The sequence below is a fragment of the Artemia franciscana genome, chromosome 2, assembly GCF_032884065.1.
Source record: "Artemia franciscana chromosome 2, ASM3288406v1, whole genome shotgun sequence".
In the NCBI taxonomy this organism is placed as follows: Eukaryota; Metazoa; Arthropoda; class Branchiopoda; order Anostraca; family Artemiidae; genus Artemia; species Artemia franciscana.
The window spans coordinates 65,411,831-65,432,370 of NC_088864.1; the positions used below are offsets into that span (position 1 = coordinate 65,411,831).

Here is a 20,540-nt window from a genome sequence, read left to right on the forward strand (position 1 = left end):
CGTCATCAACTCATATAAACAATAAACAACTCAGGCTTATATGAGCATTAAACTGAAGGAACAATAAATAAACCTTGTATTACCTTATATAACAAATAATACAAAAAAGTTCTAGTTATAAGGTCTTAAAGTTTATTTGTTATTGTTTTATTGTCTTACAGGAAGCATCAAATGATGTTTCCATCCAAATGTGATGAGGTTATTACATTTGATGACCTCATCAAATGAATGACCAAGCATAGCACTCTTAGCTGAGGAGGACAACAACTCTTAGCTTCTTTTCATAGCTCTTTCAACAACTCTTGAAAGAGTTGTTGTCTTTCAAGGACAACAACTCTTAGCTTCTTTTCTCCTCTTCCATTCCTATACCTGCAATACACTATAATCAATACTTACAACTGAAAAAAATAGCACAATAAACAACAGGCCAGCATTAAACTGAAGGAACAATACATAACCCTTGTATTAGCTTATAAAACAAATATTGCAAAACTTCTAGTTATAAGGTCCAAAATTTTTTTTTTTATTGCTTTGTTGTCTTACAGGAAGCATCAAATGATGTGTCCATCCAAATGTGATTAGGCCATTACGTTTGATGACCTCATCAAATGAATGACAAAGCACAGCACTCTTAACTGAGGTAAGAGTATTAGTAGATTTGCGTGTGATCACTGTAGACCTCATAGACTCATATAAATAAGTCTTCTTTTTGTTATCTTGCTGTGCGACAAAAAGTTATTAATTATTGTAGTTTTTTAGTCACAGGCAGCACAATAGCAATGCCTACGTAAAGAGCAATGAAATTATTTCTTTGAGAATGACAACCCCAGCCCCTGCAGTCCTTGGAGCAAGGGTTGTAAAATATGCCCTGGGCATATAAGGTTCTTATGGAAAGGATGGTTGTATAAACTTCAGAGGGGGTTCATTAGATTGGTAATTGTTCTAACCATTAGATGTGGAAAGTTTTAATAGCCTTTTTAAGTGTCAAAGTGATTGGAAGGCCACTCCCCCCACATGTCGTATTTTCCCAAACTGCTTCTGATAGACATTTTAGGATAGTCATTTGTAAAAAAAAAAAAAAAAAAAAAAAAAAAAAAAAAAAAAAAAAAAAAAAAAAAAAAAAGACCAAAGTTTACAAGCAGCATAATAGCGATGCCTAAGTAAAGAGCAATTGTACACAATGCATTAAATTTTTATTTATTTCTCTTTTTTTAGACCAGGATACTATGAACAGAAGGAAATGTCATGGAAATTTCAAAAGGGCCTTATTCGATTGAAAATTTAAAGTTCTAGTGCCTTTTTCATAGTCAAAAGTGATTGGAGGGCAACCAGCCTCCCACCCTACGCCAGTCATTTCCCTAAACACTTCCAATTAAATTTTTGATATGGCCATTTTATTCAGTATAGATTAAAGATCCAGAGTTTATGTCTTTGGGAATGACAACTCCCCCCCCCCCAACAGACCTCAGGAAAAGGGTTGTAAGAATTAACCCAGGGGCATATAAGGTTTTCATGGAAAGGGTGGTCTCATAAACTTTAGAGGGGGCTCATTTGATCGAAAATCAGAAGTTCTAGTGCCCTTTTTAAGGGTCAAAGTGATGAGAGGGCAGCTAACCCCCTCCAATCTTCCCTTTGTTGTATTTTCCCCAAATGCATCCAATAGAAAATTTGAGATAACCATTTGTTTAAAAAAATAGTCCAAAGATCATAAAACAAGGCCTTTGGGATTGACACAGCTCCCCAGAGTCTAGAGGCAAGAGTTGTAAGTTATGCCCCAAAGGAATATGAGGTTTTTAATCGAAGGGGTTGTCATGTGAACTTTAGAGGGGGTTCATTTGGTTGGAAATGCATAGTTCTAATTCTCTTTTATAAGTCAAAAGTGATGAAGGGCAACTGATCCCCCCCTGACATTCTCTTTTCCCCAAATGTATCCAATCTATATGGTGAGATTTCTCATAATTGCCCATTTGAGAGATAAAGAGAGATATTTTTATTTTAAAATGACTTTCAAAGCGCATGGCGCCGAATTAGCGCTTTACGTCAGGTATTACAGTCAGATAAAACTTGTCAACTAAAAAAAAAGAAAAGAGAAAAGCACAGACACACAGTGTCAGGCAGAGACTTGTCAGATCAAAAAAAACGTATCATCAATAAAAAAACTGAGTCAATACAACAAATTCACTGATTAATAATGTTTACAAATGCAGGAATGAAACTCTTCTTGTATCTCTTGTGGATTGGTGGGAGAGGTTGAAGGGTAGGGACTTTCTGGGACTTGGGTCTTTGAGGTTGGGATGTTAAAGATTGAAAAGGTGGAGGGAATAAATCTTGGAAATGGGGGTTTGTCATGGCTTTATTGCCAAACCGGGTACACAGGAGAGTTCTTCTGTCTGATAGGGTAGTGAGTTAGAAATACTAAAGACGAAAGTGAAGTTTTAACTTACGAACTTGATATATTAGGTAACAAAAAGATTGATCAGGTTGGGAGCTTCAGTTACCTTGGTAGTATTATTAGTGAAGATGGTGGGAGCATTGAAGATGTTAAAAGTAGAATAGCTAAGGCTCAGTGTGTTTTTTCACAGTTAAAAAAAGTTTGGAAGAATAGAAAGATAAGTCTGCAAACCAAGATTAGAATATTGGAAGCTACAGCGATGATAGTAGTCAAAAATGGTTCTGAAGCATGGGCGCTCCGAAAAGTAGATGAAAATTTACAAGATGTTTTCTAGAGAAATTGTACAATCTAAGGATTGTTCTGGGTACCCGGCTGACTGACCGTATTTCAAACATTAAGTTGTGCGAAAAATGTGGTTCAATCCCGCTTTCTAGGACTATAATGAAAGAAAGGTTGAGATGGCTAGGCCATGGATGAAGGATGGCAGATTACCGAAGATTGTCCTTTTTGGCCAACCGTCTGGGGCTTCACGGAAAGCAGGTCGTCCTTGTCTGGGGTGGAAGGATGTCATAAATAAAGATTTAAAGGAAATGGGAACTTCCTGTGAGGGTGTAAAGAGGGAAGCTTTAAAAAGATTAGGTTGGAGGAGGAGCGTGCGTAGCTGTGTTGGCCCAAGGTGGCTTGGTGCTGCAGTGAGTTATTAGTAGTAGTAGTAGTGGTAGTCAGAAATCTTTCATACAATTTCGAAAAAACTGAGGTGAGCATTGATTAATTGGTTGCCCTTCTTCTGAATTGGCGTCATGAATCCCTGCTTCCAGGTGTCAGGGTAGAACCCACTTTCAGTGATTGTGCAGAAAATATCCGCCAGTGGTAAGGACAGCCTGTCAGAGAAGGCTTTGACAAATACAATTGGAATATCTGATGGGCATGTACTTGTCCTTTTCAGGTTATTTATCTTCTTCTCAATATCCTTTAGTGATATATGGGAAAGGTTTTCATCCTGACTATGGGGTCTATCAAGAGTCTCTGCATAAAGTTCAGGTAATGCCTGGATAATCTGGGCAAGGTGTTTGTTCAGATCATTAGAAGTTTTAATACTATGCTCATCAAGCTGGAAATCAATATTACTAATTTGCTTGCCAGAAAGTTTTTTAACTAGATCATACTACTTCTTAGGGTTATAATTAAAAATATCTTTCATAGTGTTTTTATAGTACATGGCAGCTGCTTTTCATATTTGTTTTTTTATCATTTCCAACATATGGTTGGCTTCATCTTTTTACCATTACAAAGTAAAGAAATTTTTTCTTTGATCTTGGCTTTTAGAGATTCATTGACATAGGGTTTATCATTTGAACACCTTTTAGTTTTCTTTTCGGGAATAGATTTTCCATAATTATCATATACCTTCCTTTGAAGGATTTTAACTTTAGAATTGACATCAGGATTAGCTAGGACCTCAGACCAGCCCTCTTCAGAAATTCAGGAACCAAAACAGAGAATACCTTTGTCAGTTAGTGGGCAATTCAGCATTTCCCACTAACTGCAGCATTTCAGTGACTCTCTATTTGACATTGATTTGATCCAATGGTTGCATTCTGGGAATATAATAGTAGCTACCTCCTAAGGGTGGAAAGGCTTCTGGTTGACTGTAGAACTTATGCAAGTTTTGTACATAGCTTTTTTGTACAATTGAATGTTCCCCGTATATACTTGTCTGTTGGAAATATTTGTCTATCATAAGTCTGTGAAAAGTGTTATTTAAGCTTCTTGCCTAGTCTAAGAAAGTAGTAAGAGTATGTTAATTTGTTTTTCTCATATTTCTAGGATAATTTAGGCTACTCATTGGCTAGTTTTTTAGGTTACTTGGTGTTTTTGGCTCGTGGGGATGGATGGGGAGCCCCCTGCACCTCCACACATGATTGTGAACAGATGTTCAGGAAAGGACTTGTATATAGGACTTGTATAGACTTTGTATAAAGGACTTGTATATAATTCATACTGATGTATTATGCTTGAACAAACAGACTAAAATGACTAGTGTTTATACTCTAGCTAAGGGTTTTATAGAAAATAGAGAGGCAATTATCCTCAGGAATGGCAGAATATTTTAAGGTAGATACTTAACAAAGGAATTTAGTAAACATGAATGTAAAGGTAATTATGGACTGGTCAGTCAATACCCAGGTCCTGGTGACAGTGTAGAAATACTAGCAAAACGTGAAGAAATTGCTTGTAAATTATTAGCTCTAAAAGACCTGAAATGCTCCTCTTTGAAAGGAAAGATATTAGAAATGCTCAACAAATAAAAAATAAGAGAGCTATCGTTTTTATTCTTAAAGGATTTACTCATAAAGAGGAAATAAAGAGTGAAATACAAAACGATTCAGAAGTAAGTAATATTAGTTTTATGGAAAAGAGAGATGCTATGCAAAAAATTAAAGAAAATGTGTTTAGGGTCACTATTGAATATCAGGGAGAAGTTAAATTCGCAAGAAGAGTTTCAATATGGGGTGCATTATATAATGTAAATCAATATATACCCCCTGCCTTAAGGTGCTACAAATTCCAAAAATTTGGTCATACTGCTCTAAATTGCTGGGCTGGTGAAAGATGCCTTCTATGCTCAGGAAATCATAATTTAAATGAATGCTCTGATAAAGATAAGAAACCCGAAGATCAATTTCTTGTGTGTGCAAATTGCAAGGGCCCATACCCTGCTAACAACAAAAAATGTGTCCATTTTTATGAACGAACAGAAGCTCTTGAAGTAGTATATACAAAAAATATGACTTATAAGGAGGCTCTATGCCAAATAAGTAAATCAACAATTCCCTCAACAAGTCAAAATACTGTGATCAATGAAAATAATATTGAAAGAAAGCAAAACTCTAGCCTAAGTGAACAAAGTACTAGACTGGACAAATTAGAAAAGTGTCTTAATTCAGTTGCCTCTCTACCCTCTACTATATGTGAGGCACTGATAGATACGTTGCCAAAAACATCAGAAAAACAAAAATTGTACAAAATTTTAGTAGGGTCCTAGATGAAGTTCTTGTTCTGGTCCTTGAGTCAACTAAAATATTTCTAAGAAATGATGAAAAAGAAAAGGATCAAAGTGAGATAATAATGACCAAAAGAGCTTGTACATCACCTGATAAAGAGACCTCACCAGACAAAGGTAAACATTTAAAAAAGGGGAAGCACATCAGTAAATCATGAAGGTCTTGCAACTAAACACACAAGGAATGGGAAAAACTAGAACTGCTTTAATAAATACACTAATTGTAAGAGCAAAATCTGATTTGATCCTCCTTCAAGAGACTCTTCTAGCCTATGAAAAGAAAACACCAAAATTTGTGGATTTTCATCCTATAAGGTGGGATAGAGAAGGGAGAAAAGGGGGAGGTCTGCTGACATTGGTTAGAGAGAATATATCCTTTAGGGAGATAACTTTGCCCTTTACAGGTAATAATGAAGTTGGTCTGATAGATATTAAACTTGAGGAAAATAGATGGTTATCTATTGTCAACTACTATAAATAGAGCAAAAGTGGATTTTGACCTGAATCAATTTAAAAAGGTAAATGATTACTGTGAAAATGATAAATTTATAGGGGGTGACTTCAATCTTCATAATAAAATGTGGTACACTACATCACAACAGGACCAACAGTCATTTGCATTCGCTGGTTACATTTTGGAACCTGATAGTAATCTTTGTCTTATTACAGCATGTGACCTGGGTACTAGGCTAAATGTAACCAATGGTAAGAATTCTACTTTAGATTTATCACTTGTTCCCTATTCATTAGCCCTAAACCAACATGTTGAAACTAGCTGATACTGTGGAATCTGACCACCTTCCATTAATTGTGCAAGTAGAGGAATCCATAGATTACCTTGATTTACAGAGAGCAATAATGTGGAATTTCTGTAGCAATAATTGGCCCAGTTGGCAAAGTACAAAAGCATCTAAACTACAAAAAATATTGATTGATAATTCAATTGTTTTACTAAATAAACAAGTAACAGATTTGCTAGTGAAGACTAGTGAAGATATTTTTGGGTTCTCTAAGTGCAAGGAAAGAAAAGAAATTCCATTCCTGGCTGGAATGTAAAATGTGAAAAAGCTTGGTTGGACAAGAAAAAAAGGAGGAATCCAGCAATAAATAAAAAAATAGAGATGAATAGGGCTGCTGCATCTAAAAACAAGATCTAAGAGCTCATATGGCACTTGTGACGAGGCAAGAAGAGCTAAGAACCAAGAGCTCATATGGTATAAGCTCTAAAAAAATTCTAAGAATCAATAGACTGATTTAAAAGGAAAATCAGAGGCTTAATGCCGGTTAGGATTTAAAATAAGAGCTCTGAGTCATGATGTCCTTCCAAATATCAAAATTCATCAAAATCCGATAACCCACTCGTAAGTTATAAATGCCTATTTTTTTTTAATTTTTCCTCTCCCTTTAGCCCCCCAGATAGTCAAATTTGGGAAAACGACTTTATCCAGTCAATTTGTGCAGCTCCCTGACACGCCTACCAATTTTCATCGTCCTTGCACGTTTAGAAGCACCAAACTCGCCAAATCACTGAACCCCTCCCCCAACTCCCCCAAAGAGAGCAAATCCAGTACGGTTCCTTTCATCACGTATCAAGGACATTTGCTTATTCTATCCACCAAGCCTCATCCCGATTCCTCCACTCCCAACTTTTTCCAAAATTTCCCCCTCCAAATCCCCCAATGTTAACAGATCTTGTTGGGATTTAAAATAAGAGCTCTGAGACATGAATTCCTTCTAAATATCAAATTTCATTAAGATCCGGTCACCCGTTCTTAAGTTAAAAATACCTCAATTTTTCTATTTATTCCAAATTAACACCCCCCAGCTCCTCCAAAGAGAACGGATCCGTTCCAATTATATCAATCACGTATCTAGAACTTGTGCTTATTCTTCCCATCAAGTTTCATCCTGATCTCTCCACTCTAAGCATTTTCCAAGATTTCTGTTTCCCTCCTCCAATTTTCGGTCCCCCGCCCAACTGCCCCCCCCCCAATGACGCTGAATCCAGTTGAGATTTAAAATAAGAGATCTGAGTTACGAGTTCCTTCTAAATATGAAGTTTCATGAATATTTGATCACTCCTTTGTAAGTTAAAAATACGTCATTTTTTCTAATTTTTCAGAATTAACCCTCCCCCCTCCCCAATAGAGCGGATCCGTTCTAATTATATCAATCACGTATCTAAGACTTCTGCTTATTTTTCCCACCGATTTTCATCCCGATCCCTCCAATCTAAGCGTTTTCCATGATTTTAGGTTCCCCCCCCAAAAAAAAACTCCCCCCAATGTCACCAAATCCGGTCGAGATTTAAAATAAGAGCTTTGAGACACGATATCCTTATAAATATGAAATTTCATTGAGATCCGATCACCTGTTCATAAGTTAAAAATACCTCATTTTTTCTAGTTTTTCAGAATTAACCCCCCCCCCCCCACCTACTCCAAAGAGAGCGGATCCGTTCCGGTTAGGTCAATCATGTATCTAGGACTTGTGCTTATTTTTCCCACCAAGTTTCATCCCTTCACTCTAAGTGTTTTCCAAGATTTTAGGTTTCCTCCTCCCAACTCCCCCCCCCCCAATGTCACCAGATCCAGTCGGGATTTAAAACAATAGCTCTGAGACACGATATCCTTCCAAACATCAAATTTCATTAAGATCTGATCAACCGTTCGTAAGTTAAAACCTTTAACTTACCGTTCGTAAGTTAAAACTTTTTGTTACCTTCTATATATATCAAGTTTCATTAAGATTCGATCACCTCATGTATCTCACGTATCTTAGACAGGTTTTTATTCTTCCCACCTAGTTTCATCCTGATCTCTCCTTTTTAAGTATTTTCTAAGATTTTCGGTCCCCCGCCCAACTCCCCCCCTCCCCAATGACGCAGGATCCAGTTGAGATTTAAAATAAGAGATCTGAGTTACGGGGTCCTTCTAAATATGAAGTTTCATGAAGATCTGATCACTCCTTTGTAAGTTAAAAATACGTCATGTCATTTTTTCTAATTTTTCAGAATTAACCCTCCCGCCCCCAATAGAGCGGATCCGTTCCAATTATGTCGATCACGTATCTAAGACTTCTGCTTATTTTTCCTACCAAGTTTCATCCCAATCCCTCCAATCTAAGCGTTTTCCATGATTTTAGGTTCCCCGCCCAAACTCCCCCCAATGTCACCAGATCCGGTCAGGATTTTAAATAGGAGCTTTGAGACACGATATTCTTCTAAATATCAAATTTCATTGACATCCGATCACCCATTCATAAGTTAAAAATACCTCATTTTTTCTAATTTTTCAGAATGTCACTTGGTGGTGGGTGGAGCTCGTCTGGAATGAAGCAGACCTTGGTCTGCTGACCACGTACCACTGGATATGGAGGAATCCCCTAACTAAACGCTCCACGTAAAGGGTGGCCTTGACCTCACAAGGTGGGTGGAGCCCACCCCAGGGAAACTCAATAGATAGACTCTAGCTAATCAGGTCCCAGGCCTAGGGTCGGTTGGGCTTGCGACCCTCCACCCGAACCTAATTGCAACGATTAGTGATGTTATTGCCTTGGATGATCGATCTTCTTTTTACCCTTCAAGACTTCAGCATGTCCCCGGACCGAAATTTGACCATTATTTGAACCTTATTGACCAAGGTGGTCTTTGTCTGGCCACCTGGAATGTTCTGACCCTTAACTTCCCTGGAGCAAAGTCAATGCTTGCGCTAGAACTCAAGCGTTTTGGCGTGGCTGTAGCAGGCGTAACTGAAGCTCGCCTTATAGGAAATGACTCTGAGGACATCAGTGAAGGCTATCACCTAATCTGGTCGGATGACCAGAGAACCAAAACTAATGAAGTCGCACTTGTGCTAGACTCTCGGACCAGGAGGAGCCTCCTTTCTTACGAGCAAATTTCAGACAGGATACTAACAGCGCAAATCCAGCACAAACATGGAAAATGGACCATCATTGTCTGCTACGCCCCAACAAACCAAGCCTCAGATGAGGTGAAAGATTGTTTTTACGCCCCGCTGTCTAGCATCCTAGAAAAAGTATCCCCTCATGATGTTTTAACCCTTCTTGGCGACTTCAACGGCACTGTCAGAGATACAGACGGTGTTTGGAATAGTGTTCTAGGACCTGTAAAACCCGACTGCTTGAACGAGACTAGGCTAAGGCTCCTTCAGCTGTGCAACATGCACGATCTCGTGATCACCAACATCCTTTTTCAAAGGAAAGAAGTTCACAAATATACCTGGTATAGCAATGACGGACGAACAAGAAAGATGTTAGACTACATAATCGTGTCCCGACGCTGGCGTTCCTCTATAACTAATTGCCGAACTTACAGAAGTGCAGAATTGGGAAACACCGACCATAGGCTTGTCGTTTCTAACCTTAGACTACACCTGAAAGCCCAGAAAAGTGACCACCGTCCTCCCAAATTAGACCTGAATAATCTCACAGACTCCAACACGCGCCAGGTCTATGCTGTCTCCATCTCAAACCGTTTCGACTGTCTTGGTCAAATTTCGGAATCTGAAGAAGCATGGCAACTATTCAAGGATGGCGTACTGCTTTTGGCCGAAAGTACTATTGGTCGTTTGAAACCCAGAAAAAATTTCCTGGATATCGCAGGAAACTCTCGATATTATTGAAAAGCATCGCAAAGCACGCCTAGCGAAGGACATGGTTACCTACAGACGTCTAAATGGCATAAGAAATAAATTTCTCCACAGAGACAGAAAGCTGTTCACCGAAAAAAAGGCAGCTGATCTCGAGGAGGCCGCCAGAAAGGGTGACATATCAACTTTATACAAACTCCTTTGGGATCTTACAGATGGAAAGCCATCCTCTCTAGGCCCTATCATATCTAATAATGGAAATATTATCACTGACGAGAGCGCTCAACTGTCCGCCTGGAAGGATCACTTCTCTTCACTTCTAACCCTGGACTATGTTAGCCAACCCGACCCTGACCTTCTTCAAGTTGCATCCAACACCCCTGAGGCCCCGTGTGAAAGTGTGCACCACCCCTTCACCTCTACAGAAATTTTAAATTCTCTGAAACGGATGAAAAATAACCGAGCCCCAGGAGTCTGTGGTATCCCTGCAGAACTGCTGAAATATGGTGAGGCAGCGACCCTTCTCTGGCTCCAAGTACTATTTTCCATAGTATTTCGTACAGAATGGATTCCAAAAGACTGGCGAGCGGGCATCATTCTGCCTCTCTGGAAACGGAAAGGCAGTCGCAGAATCTGCTCTAACTATCGTGGCATCACACTCCTCTCTGTGCCCGGGAAGCTCTTCGTTATGACCCTCCTGGACCGCTTTACCACTTTCCTCAGAAGCCAACGAAGAATCCAACAGGCTGGCTTGATGCCAGGAAGGTCCACCGTGGAGCAAATATTCACAATGCGGCAGCTGATAGAAAAGACTCGAGAATTTCAACAAAAAGCATATGTTGCCTTTGTGGATTTCAAGGCTGCTTTCGATTCTGTCGACCAGCAATCACTCTGGCTCATATTGAAAACAACGGGACTACCAGCGAAGTACTGCAACCTTTTTGAGCGGCTCCACAAAGGGACTGAGAGCTGCTTGCAAGTCAATGGCAGACGCAGCTCATCTGTTGAAATCAATACTGGAGTCTGTCAGGGTTGTGCTGTTGCCCCAGAACTACTTAATTGTGTCATAGACTACATTATGACTCGGACCATAAACCGCCTCCAGTTTGGGTTGTATTACGGCGATAGAGTACTTTCAGACGCTGATGACCTTGCTCTTGTCTCCGATTTACCGTCAAAGCTCACAGAAGCCCTACAAATTCTTGCTGATGAAGCCTTAAAGATAGGGCTGTCGATTAATTGGCAGAAGACAAAAGTGATGTTTGTTGAACCCCATAATTCGCCGCGTCCCCCGCCAGTCCTAATGGTTGGTGACAAACCAGCTGAGATTGTTGAGGAATTTACATACCTTGGTTCTATCCTCTCAAATGATGGATCAATCCTTAAAAATCTAATGCACCGAATTGCCAAAGCCTCAGCAGTAGTGGGAAGACTAGGCGCCCTTTGGAGGAAACCTTCTATCAGCCATAGGACCAAGATGCGCATATACAATGCTTTGGTGGGATCCTTACTTCTTTACAGAGCCGAAACTTGGCCAGCAACTCGGTTTGTGCTTAGCACCGTAAATATAGCTCAAACAAAACACCTTCGCCGCATTGAAGGACTATGTTGGCACGATTTTGTTAGCAACGAGAACCTCCTGGCGTTAACTGGTCAAACGCCCTTCTCAGTCCAACTCGCCCAACGAACACTACGCTGGTACGGACATCTCCTTTGCATGCCCCCCAGACACTCCCACACGAACGATTTTTGACTTTGATCCCGTGCTGCACAGCAGGAAACGCCCAAGAGGTCGTCCCCCAACCAGATGGAAGGACACAACAGGTGCCTTCTTAGTCATGGCAAATATTCAGGAGGATGTCCACATCCTTGCAAGAGACCGGTCCAAATGGAGGCACCATGTAGCATCATTCTCGACGCCGGAAGCATTTCGGCAGGAGCATTAAGTATATGTCACTTGGTTAATACCAAGTACCATAAAAAAAAACTATACTCCTAGAAACAAGGGAAGGACGGAAAAAATAAATTGAAGAAAAAATTTCAAATAATATAAATGTAAAAGATGTGTGGTGAAATTTCAAAATTAATACAGGCCAAAAAAATCCCCCGAAAATTTCTATTCTCCTCAAAAAGGATGGCATGGTGTTCACAGCTCTAGATGATAAAATGAAAATCATCCTAGATGATTTTATAAAAAATGACCAAGGGTATCAGTATCAAGCACAAACTATTATAACTACAGATCATAATAACCAACCCAAAATGGAACCATTCACTATTGATGAACTAGAAACTGCTATAAAGAAAATAAGGCCGGGAGCACCTGGCCCTGATCAAATACATAGCTTAATGCTTAAAAGTTTACCAGAGGAAGCCAAAAATATTCTTCTGAATCTATTTAATAAGTCCATCAAAGAAGGATACACTCCCAAAGAATGGAGAAAGACATCCATAGTCCCTATACCTAAAACAGGAAAGGATCCCTCTAATCCAGATTCATATAGGCCCACTTCTCTAACATCTTGCCTATGTAAACTAATGGAACATCTGATTAAAATTAGAATCCTTGGGCTTGTAATAAAAGCTGCACAGAAAGAACAGTTTGGTTTCCTCCCAAATCAGAGCACAACTGACTGCTTAGTTAGACTTGAAAACCAAATAAAACAGGGCTTCAGATGCAAGGAAGTTACATTTGCAGTTTTCCTAGACATGAAGTCTGCTTTTGACCGAGTTGATCTGGATGAACTTTTAAAGAAAACGGGCGAAATAGGTATACCTGACAATTGCATAAATTGTATTTCTAGCTTTTTGAGAAATTGTGAGGTTAGGGTAGCCACTAGTGGGTATAATACAAATTTCTAGGTTAAAAATGATTTGGGTCTACCCCAAGGGGGAGTTTTAAGTCCTATTCTGTTGGTAATTTATTGCACTGACCTGGACATGTCCACTGTCCTTGGCTGCAAGGCCTATATAGATTCTGATGACATTGCCCTGGTAACAACTGGTAAAACAAATCTTCTTTTACAGTCAGTGATGCAAAAAGCATTAAATAACGTTCAACAATGGTGCAGCAAGAAAATATGACATTATCACCTGAGAAAACAGTTGGTATGCTTTTCTCAAAAAAATAATAATACTGCAGTACCACAAGTAAATGTTGTAAATCAGCCTATTAGGCTGAATGACTCTTTCTGCTACCTAGGCCTAATTTTTTATAGTAAAACGACATGGTTGAGACACATACAGTATTTGTTAGGTAATATTAGGAGTAGATTAAACCTAATAAATGTAATGTGCCTAGGGGAAAGGGGTGCTTCTTTTAAGTGTCTTAGTAAAATTATAAAGGCTGTTATTGTTAGTAAGCTTGATTATGGTAGCTTTATATATGGTAGTGCTAGTCAGAAGAATCTAAAAAAGTTGGATACAGTGTCCCACAGTGTACTTACTGGCTGCCTAAATAGTGCCCCTATTCCAGCTATGATTATTGAATCAGGGGTGAGCATGCTTAAGCTACAACGTGACAGGTTACTTGTGAAGTATTTCACTAAAAATTCTAGTTTAAATGAGCATATAATCAAGATGGAAATTATAAATAATCATAATAGTGATGTTAGCTTTAAGGATAGGAATACTCCAGCTTTTTATAGGTGTAATAATTTGCTTTCAAATGAATGCCCAAATATAGTACCCATTAATGAGATAGTTTTTGAGGATAATATATTGAATAAGCTATGTGCAATAAAGAATAATGTGTCTTTTCCTGTACCTGATCATGGGGATGATAATAACTTGACTCTCAAACATGCCTGGCTAAAACAAACTGACCTCTTAAGAGACCATATACAAATTTTTACTGATGGCTCCAAGTCAGATAAGGGTGCTGGCTGTGCAGTGGTGGTCCCTCATGTCAGTTTCATGTAGTTTAAGTTACCAGGCAGCCTGTCTATTTTTTCAATTGAGATGATTGCTATATATAAGGCATCGGAATTTATTAAGTCATATGGGTATGCCTGGAGTTGGATGATATGCTCTGACTCAGCATCAGCCCTTAAGTACCTGATGAATGAGCATACACCTAGTCGTGAATTAGTTTGTAATATCCACCAAATAGTTAGGTTGTTAGAGCTTGTGGGAAATAATATATTTCTAGTCTGGGTCCCAGCACATGTGGGAATTGCTGGAAATGAATCTGCAGATATAATGGCAAAGTGGGGTATTTTAAATGGTCAGAGTATAAGTGTAAAACCCACTCAAAATGAATATTTTGCATGTATTTATAAGGTGTTATGTGATAGAGAGACCAATAATTTTATTAGAACTTGCATAAATCCAATTTAAGAACTTTATGACTATAAGGCACCACCTGATGGACTTGTGCATGATCTTAGATCTGTTTCTATTACTGTTTTTAGATTAAGGACAGGTCATGCCAAAACCCGTTCAGTTTTATTTACATAAATAGCGGGGAGTTAGTTCGCCTTTCTGTGATATCAAACAGTTTGTGGTAACAAACTGTAGTAAGGAGCAACCCGGCTCAATAGTAACCAAAACTCTAAAAAATGGAATTTTGATACCAATAGCTACATCAAAAGAATCGCATTATAATGCTGGTTTTAAATATATAAGTTTCATCAAGTTTAGTCTTACCCATCAAAAGTTACGAGCCTGAGAAAATTTGTGTTATTTTAGAAAATAGGGGGAAACGCCCCCTAAAAGTCATAGAATCTTAACGAAAATCACACCATCAGATTAAGCGTATCAGAGAACCCTACTGTAGAAGTTTTGAGCTCCTATCTACAAAAATGTGGAATTTTGCATTTTTTGCCAGAAGGCAGATCACGGATGCGTGTTTATTTGTTTTTTTGTTTGTTTTTTTTTTTTTTTCCCAGGGGTGATCGTATTGACCCAGTTGTCCTAGAATGTTGCAAGAGGGCTCATTCTAACGGAAATGAAAAGTTCTAGTGCCCTTTTTAAGTGACCAAAAAAATTGGAGGGCACCTAGGCCCCCTCCCACGCTAATTATTTTCCCAAAGTCAACAGATCAAAATTCTGAGATAGCCATTTTATTCAACGTAGTCAAAAAACCTTATAACTATGTCTTTGGGGACAACTTACTCCCCCACAGTCCCCATGGGAGGGGCAACAAGTTACAAACTTTGACCTGTGCTTACATATAGTAAAGGTTATTGGGAAGTATACAGGCGTTTTCAGGAGGATTTTTTTGGTTTGGGGGAGGGGTTGAGAAGAGGGGGATATGCTGGGGGAACTTTCCTTCGAGAATTTGTAATGGGAGAAGAAAATTTCCATGAAGGGAGAGCAGGATTTACTAGCATTATTTAAAAAATAAAATAAAAAATAAAAGTGAAAAAGCTTTTTCAGCTGGAAGTAAGGAACAGCAATAAAACTTAAAACAAACAGAAATTATTACCCATATGAGGGACTCACCTCCTTCTAATACCTCGCTCTTTACGCTAAAGTATTTTCAGTAATTTCAACTACTTATTCTACAGCTTTTGTGATTCAGGGGGTCATTCTTAATGAATCGGGATAAAATTTAAGCTTTAGTGTAAAGAGCGAGGTACTGACGATGGGGCGAATCCCCTCATATATGTAATAAAAACATGAGAATACAAAAGTTCTTTACGTAAGCTAATTTATAAGTTACGTAAATCTTTTACCAATAAAAAGATTCGTAAAAAATTTAAAGTTCTAGTTGCCTTTTTAATTAACCAAAAAATCGGGGGGCAACTAGGCTTCGTCCCCTGCTCTTTTTTTCTCAAAATCATTCGATCAAAATTATGAGAAAGCCATTGAGCCAAAAAAAAAAAAATATGCAAATTTCGTTTTGATTATTCCTCTGCGGAGAGCCAAAATCAAAACATGCATTGATTCAAAAACGTTCAGAAATTAAATAAAAAAAACAAGTTTTTTTAACTGAAAGTAAGGAGCAACATTAAAACTTAAAACGCACAGAAATTACTTCGTATATGAAAGAGGCTGCTTCCTCATCAACGCCCCGCTCTTTACGCTAAAGTTTTTTACTGTTTTAAAAAGAAGAATTGAGAGAAAGAGTCAAACTTTAGCGTAAAGAGCGGGGCGTTGATGAGGAAGCAGCCTCTTTCATATACGAAGTAATTTCTGTGCGTTTTAAGTTTTAATGTTGCTCCTTACTTTCAGTTAAAAAAACTTGTTTTTTTTATTTAATTTGTAATAAGCATGATGATGTTTGGCATATTCTCATAAAGTACAAAGAAATCTGTTTAGAAACCAAATTATAAAGAATTTGGTGCATTTACAATGAGAGCAATCCTAGGTCAGGCTAAGTCCCCCAAGTGGGTCCATAGAAAAACTATGTTGTTGTTGACTAAGTATATAATGAGTTGTAATCTGCATAACATTCACTGATTTTTTTGTAAGTTATAAGTGTATTGGCTTTTATATTCTTTGTATTGACCTTTCTATTTTGTATTTATGTTTCCTTTTATAGATGCTTTAATTGTAGTAACTGCATTAATTTCTATTTTTATTGTATTGAACTTTTTATCTATTTATTTTTTCTGGTATTTTAGCCTTATTTAAATCTGAGTATGTTTCTTTTCATAGATATTTTAAGCAATAATAGCAGAATAGAGATGTGACATACATACTAGTGTAAGTGATTTAAGCAAGAACACTCTGTACAACGTCCTAGTACTCTCCCAAGTTATCTTAAGTGTTGATGTGGCCTGTGCCAAATTTTTTTTGTGTCTTTCTCAAAGTGACCTGGCTCCATAAGCCCAAGTTTTGAAAGAAGATTGCATGTAGACAAGCAGTTGATTTGCTCAAACGTCAACTACACAACAACAACATCAAATCAAAGTTTTAAAAGAACAATTTTGTTCAGCATTGTTGAAAGTGCCAGTAATTATGTCTTTGGGCCTACCAACAACCTCCAAACAGTTCTCAGGACAAGGATAATAAGTTAGGCAATTTCTTCATTGTTTACATTTAGCATATGTTATTGAGAAAGGTTCATATATATGAACTTTACTTTCTAAAAATACAAAGGGTGTTCAGGTGAGCCTTTCAGAGAATGTTGAGGTGAGTGTTAAGCTAAATCAAAACATGTTGTGTGTATACAGATTGTCAAAAGAGCATAACCCAGAAATGACAGAGCATACTAATTTAGAACTTTCAAGAAATGACAAGGGGGATGATCAAAAAGGCATTATTTGCATGCTATCACTATTACTACAAGTACCACCACTAGCCTACTACTGCTACTACTAACACACTACTCCATTTACAATATTGACAGGAATATGAATTAAATCAAAACACTAGGTGCATATACATTCTCAAAAGAGCATATCTCAAGAACTGATTTTGGTATTAACTTGGAACTTTCAGTAAGTGCTTAAAGGTTCTCTGACAATAAAGATCATCTGACAAAAAGGCAATATGTGCATGCTACTACTAATACTACTATCCCTGCTACATTAACTAATAATGCTAATGCTTAAACTACTACTTCTTTTGCAACTACTTGTAAGGCTAAGAGCATTGAGATGAAAATTTTAAGAAGTATATGTACATACATATTTTCAAAAGGACATATCAGCAATGTCATAGCAATGGCTAATTGTATTAAGTTGAAATTTCCAGGACTTGATGAGAGGAATGTTCAACTGAACAAAAGGCAAAATTTTAATAATACTAGTGCTACCAGTGCTACAACTATTAATACTATTACTTCTATTGTGACTGCTACTACAACTAAGCCTAAGGGTCTAAACGTAAAATTTCCAGGGGACTTTGAGGGGGGAAGGTGAACTGAATCACAACACTTCATCTATATGAAGGTTGTCAAAAGGGCATAACAGCAGCATCCTAGGAACATTTTGGTGTGTAAAGTTGAAACTAAGAGGGTATGTTGTGGGGGATTTTGTACTAACCAAAGGAAAATATTTGTATCCTAATGCTACTACTTCTTCTTATACTACTATGGCTGCTACATACTTTGCCTAAATGGGTTGTCAAGGGGACATATCAGAAATGTTTGATGGTATTAAGTTGAAACTTCTAGCATCTGTTGAAGGAGATAGTGAAGAAACCAAAGGCATATATACTGGTACTACAACTAGTGCTACTATGCCAACCAAGAGAATTAAGGCAAAAAATTTAAGGAATAATTAGGCAGATTCTGAACTAAAACAAAACAAATTATGAGGATAGGGATTTTCAAGAAGGTGACATGCCAAGATTTCAAGAACAGCTTACACTGTTAAGTTAGACCTTTAAGGGTAGGTTGTGGTGGATTTTTAACTAGCCAGAATGTACTGTGTGTATAATATTAATACTACTGCAGCAGTTACTAGAACTAAAGATGCTATGTGTATTAAACTGGAACTTATAGAGGGGAATTTCAACTAAATGAAAAAACTACATGCATGCAGGTTTTCAAGAAAACATAAGCAATATCACAGGCAGCACTGCTCCATAATAACTAGAAATATCATTGGAACTTTTAAAGGAGATAATTTGATTCCAAATTAAAAGTTCTTATGCCCTTTATAAGAGTAAAAAGGGATTGGAAAGCAAGCAGCCCTCCTCCCAAGCCCAGTCATTTTCCAAAAACATCTAGTCAAAACTTTGAAAATCCATTTTGTTTAGCATAGTAGAATGGTCTAGTAACTATGTCTCTAGGGAATTAGATATGTAAACCCCCACAATTATGCAATTGGATCATTATGCTTTAAAATAAACCAAAAGATCTTATAGCCTAGGTTAGAACTAATAGCCAACTGGTTGGCTAGTCTAAACATGTGAATATAGCCAAGACTTCAATAGTGAACAAGTTAGCTAATTCTACTATGCATTAGGAACTTTATTGATAGCTGACTTGTTAGTTATTTTAAACTAATGCTTAAATATACCTGGGATCTTAATAGCCAACTAGTTAGCTAATTCTACAAGTGTATTAGAAACTTTATTGATAGCTAAATTGTTGGCTAGCCTATTTAAAACTATATATACCTACAATATTAAGAGCCAACTAGTTAGCTAATTAAATATTGTATATATAATCCTATTATTAGCTTACTAGGTGGCTGATTAAGGCTGAAATGTGTAAATAGGGGAGATCTAATAGCTAATTTAAAGATTACATAGCCTAATCTTTATCTGTGATAAAGATGTCTTATAAATTACCATATTTATTTCCTATACATTATCATTTACATTAGTCACCTAGTTGGCTAGACATTTTTTCCCTATACAATGTTTGATGAAGGTTTTTTTGCTCTATACACAAACTGTACTAATTCCTAATCCTGATTTGGCCCTGGATTCATATCCAGGCCCTGGGAAATCATATCCAGGATATGAGGCCCAGATTCATATCCAGGCCCTGTTTTGGCCCTGGGAAATGAAGGCTTCATTTCCCTAGCCTGACCCCTTTTCAAGATAGCAAAAAGTAGCTTAACTAAAATTTTACCACATTGAGCCAAGATATGAGGCTCAAAACACATTCTTTGCATATCTCATTTGAGCAGAATATCCATTTTACAAGGTTTTTCTTTTATAACACAAAGATTGAGATCCTCACAGTTTTATGTCCTATAAATAGGAAAGGAATGCTTCAAAACATGTTCCCAGGAGATCAGTAAAGCTCTGAATACATTCCTAAGAGTTTGATTTGCCTATTTCAGCTGCATTCAAGATAGGAAAAAGCACCTTAGCAAGAATTTCACTAACTATTTTCAGATTTACTGTTTTTTTGTATGGATATTTGTTCAATAATCTTTAACATACTTTATCTAACCCGGAGAAAACAAAAGCATTCACTTTCAGTTCCAAAAATTCACTCTTCAGCACGTTGTCGAATTTTGAATTTACTCGAAAAGCTGTTAACTCATAGCTGCCAGTATTTTTTTGCTGTCACTACTCTAAACTAGCATAAAAATAGAGGATGCTGTTGTAGCCCAGATTTTAGCCCTTCTTAGGCGAAAATATCTAAGTATTAATTCAAATATTTATTTCTCGACTTTACCCTTGGCCATTTTTTTTTAAAGTCCTCTATCTTAAACGAAAATAAAATCGTATTTTAGCGTAGCTATCAATGATGTGTCAATCAATGATCTTTTTTCGGACCCTAGCTGACTACTGGACAGTCGCAGAGGAATGGTTAAGGTCTCATTTGAAAGCTAATGCTTATATCTAATGTCATTTGTTAAGTTATTCTGATTTACGGGGGGGGGGTTCTTTGAAAATGGCGTTTAAGGGGAGTACATATCTAAACATACTAAGGGATATAGACTAAGAGGGCTCTATAAACAAATCCCTATAACCATGGAGACAGAATCATTACTGTGGTCTTCAGGTCTCCTGAGTTATGCAGATTCCCCTGGGAACGATCCAATAGACAAAAGGAACTGTACCTGATACCTTGTCTCATAGACAAAGACAATTATTGACAATAACTTTATTTTCTTAC

At 37.5% G+C, this 20,540-nt stretch overlaps 2 protein-coding genes across 2 annotated transcripts in view; one reads left to right on the forward strand and one right to left on the reverse strand.

The window, feature by feature from the left end:
- Nucleotides 1–19,936, reverse strand: part of LOC136043959 (polyisoprenoid diphosphate/phosphate phosphohydrolase PLPP6-like) — a 35,714-nt gene extending 15,778 nt beyond the window's left edge. The window contains exon 1 of the mRNA XM_065729034.1: nucleotides 19,859–19,936. The gene's annotated coding sequence lies outside the window, so the exon portion shown is untranslated. The remainder of the gene's footprint in view (nucleotides 1–19,858) is intronic.
- Nucleotides 6,035–10,099, forward strand: LOC136035410 (craniofacial development protein 2-like). The gene is made up of 2 exons (XM_065717202.1): nucleotides 6,035–6,161; nucleotides 8,949–10,099. Exons 1-2 carry the CDS (start codon nucleotides 6,035–6,037, stop codon nucleotides 10,097–10,099), a joined length of 1,278 nt encoding a protein of 425 aa, XP_065573274.1.
- Nucleotides 19,937–20,540: the final 604 nt, after the last annotated feature.

Bases quoted from the DNA above. Each gene is read 5' to 3' on its own strand.
- LOC136035410 (XM_065717202.1), top strand. From the start codon at position 6,035: ATGTGGTACACTACATCACAACAGGACCAACAGTCATTTGCATTCGCT. The intron at 6,162-8,948 runs GTAAGAATTCTA...TCCCAGGCCTAG, and splicing joins TAGGCTAAATGTAACCAATG to GGTCGGTTGGGCTTGCGACC.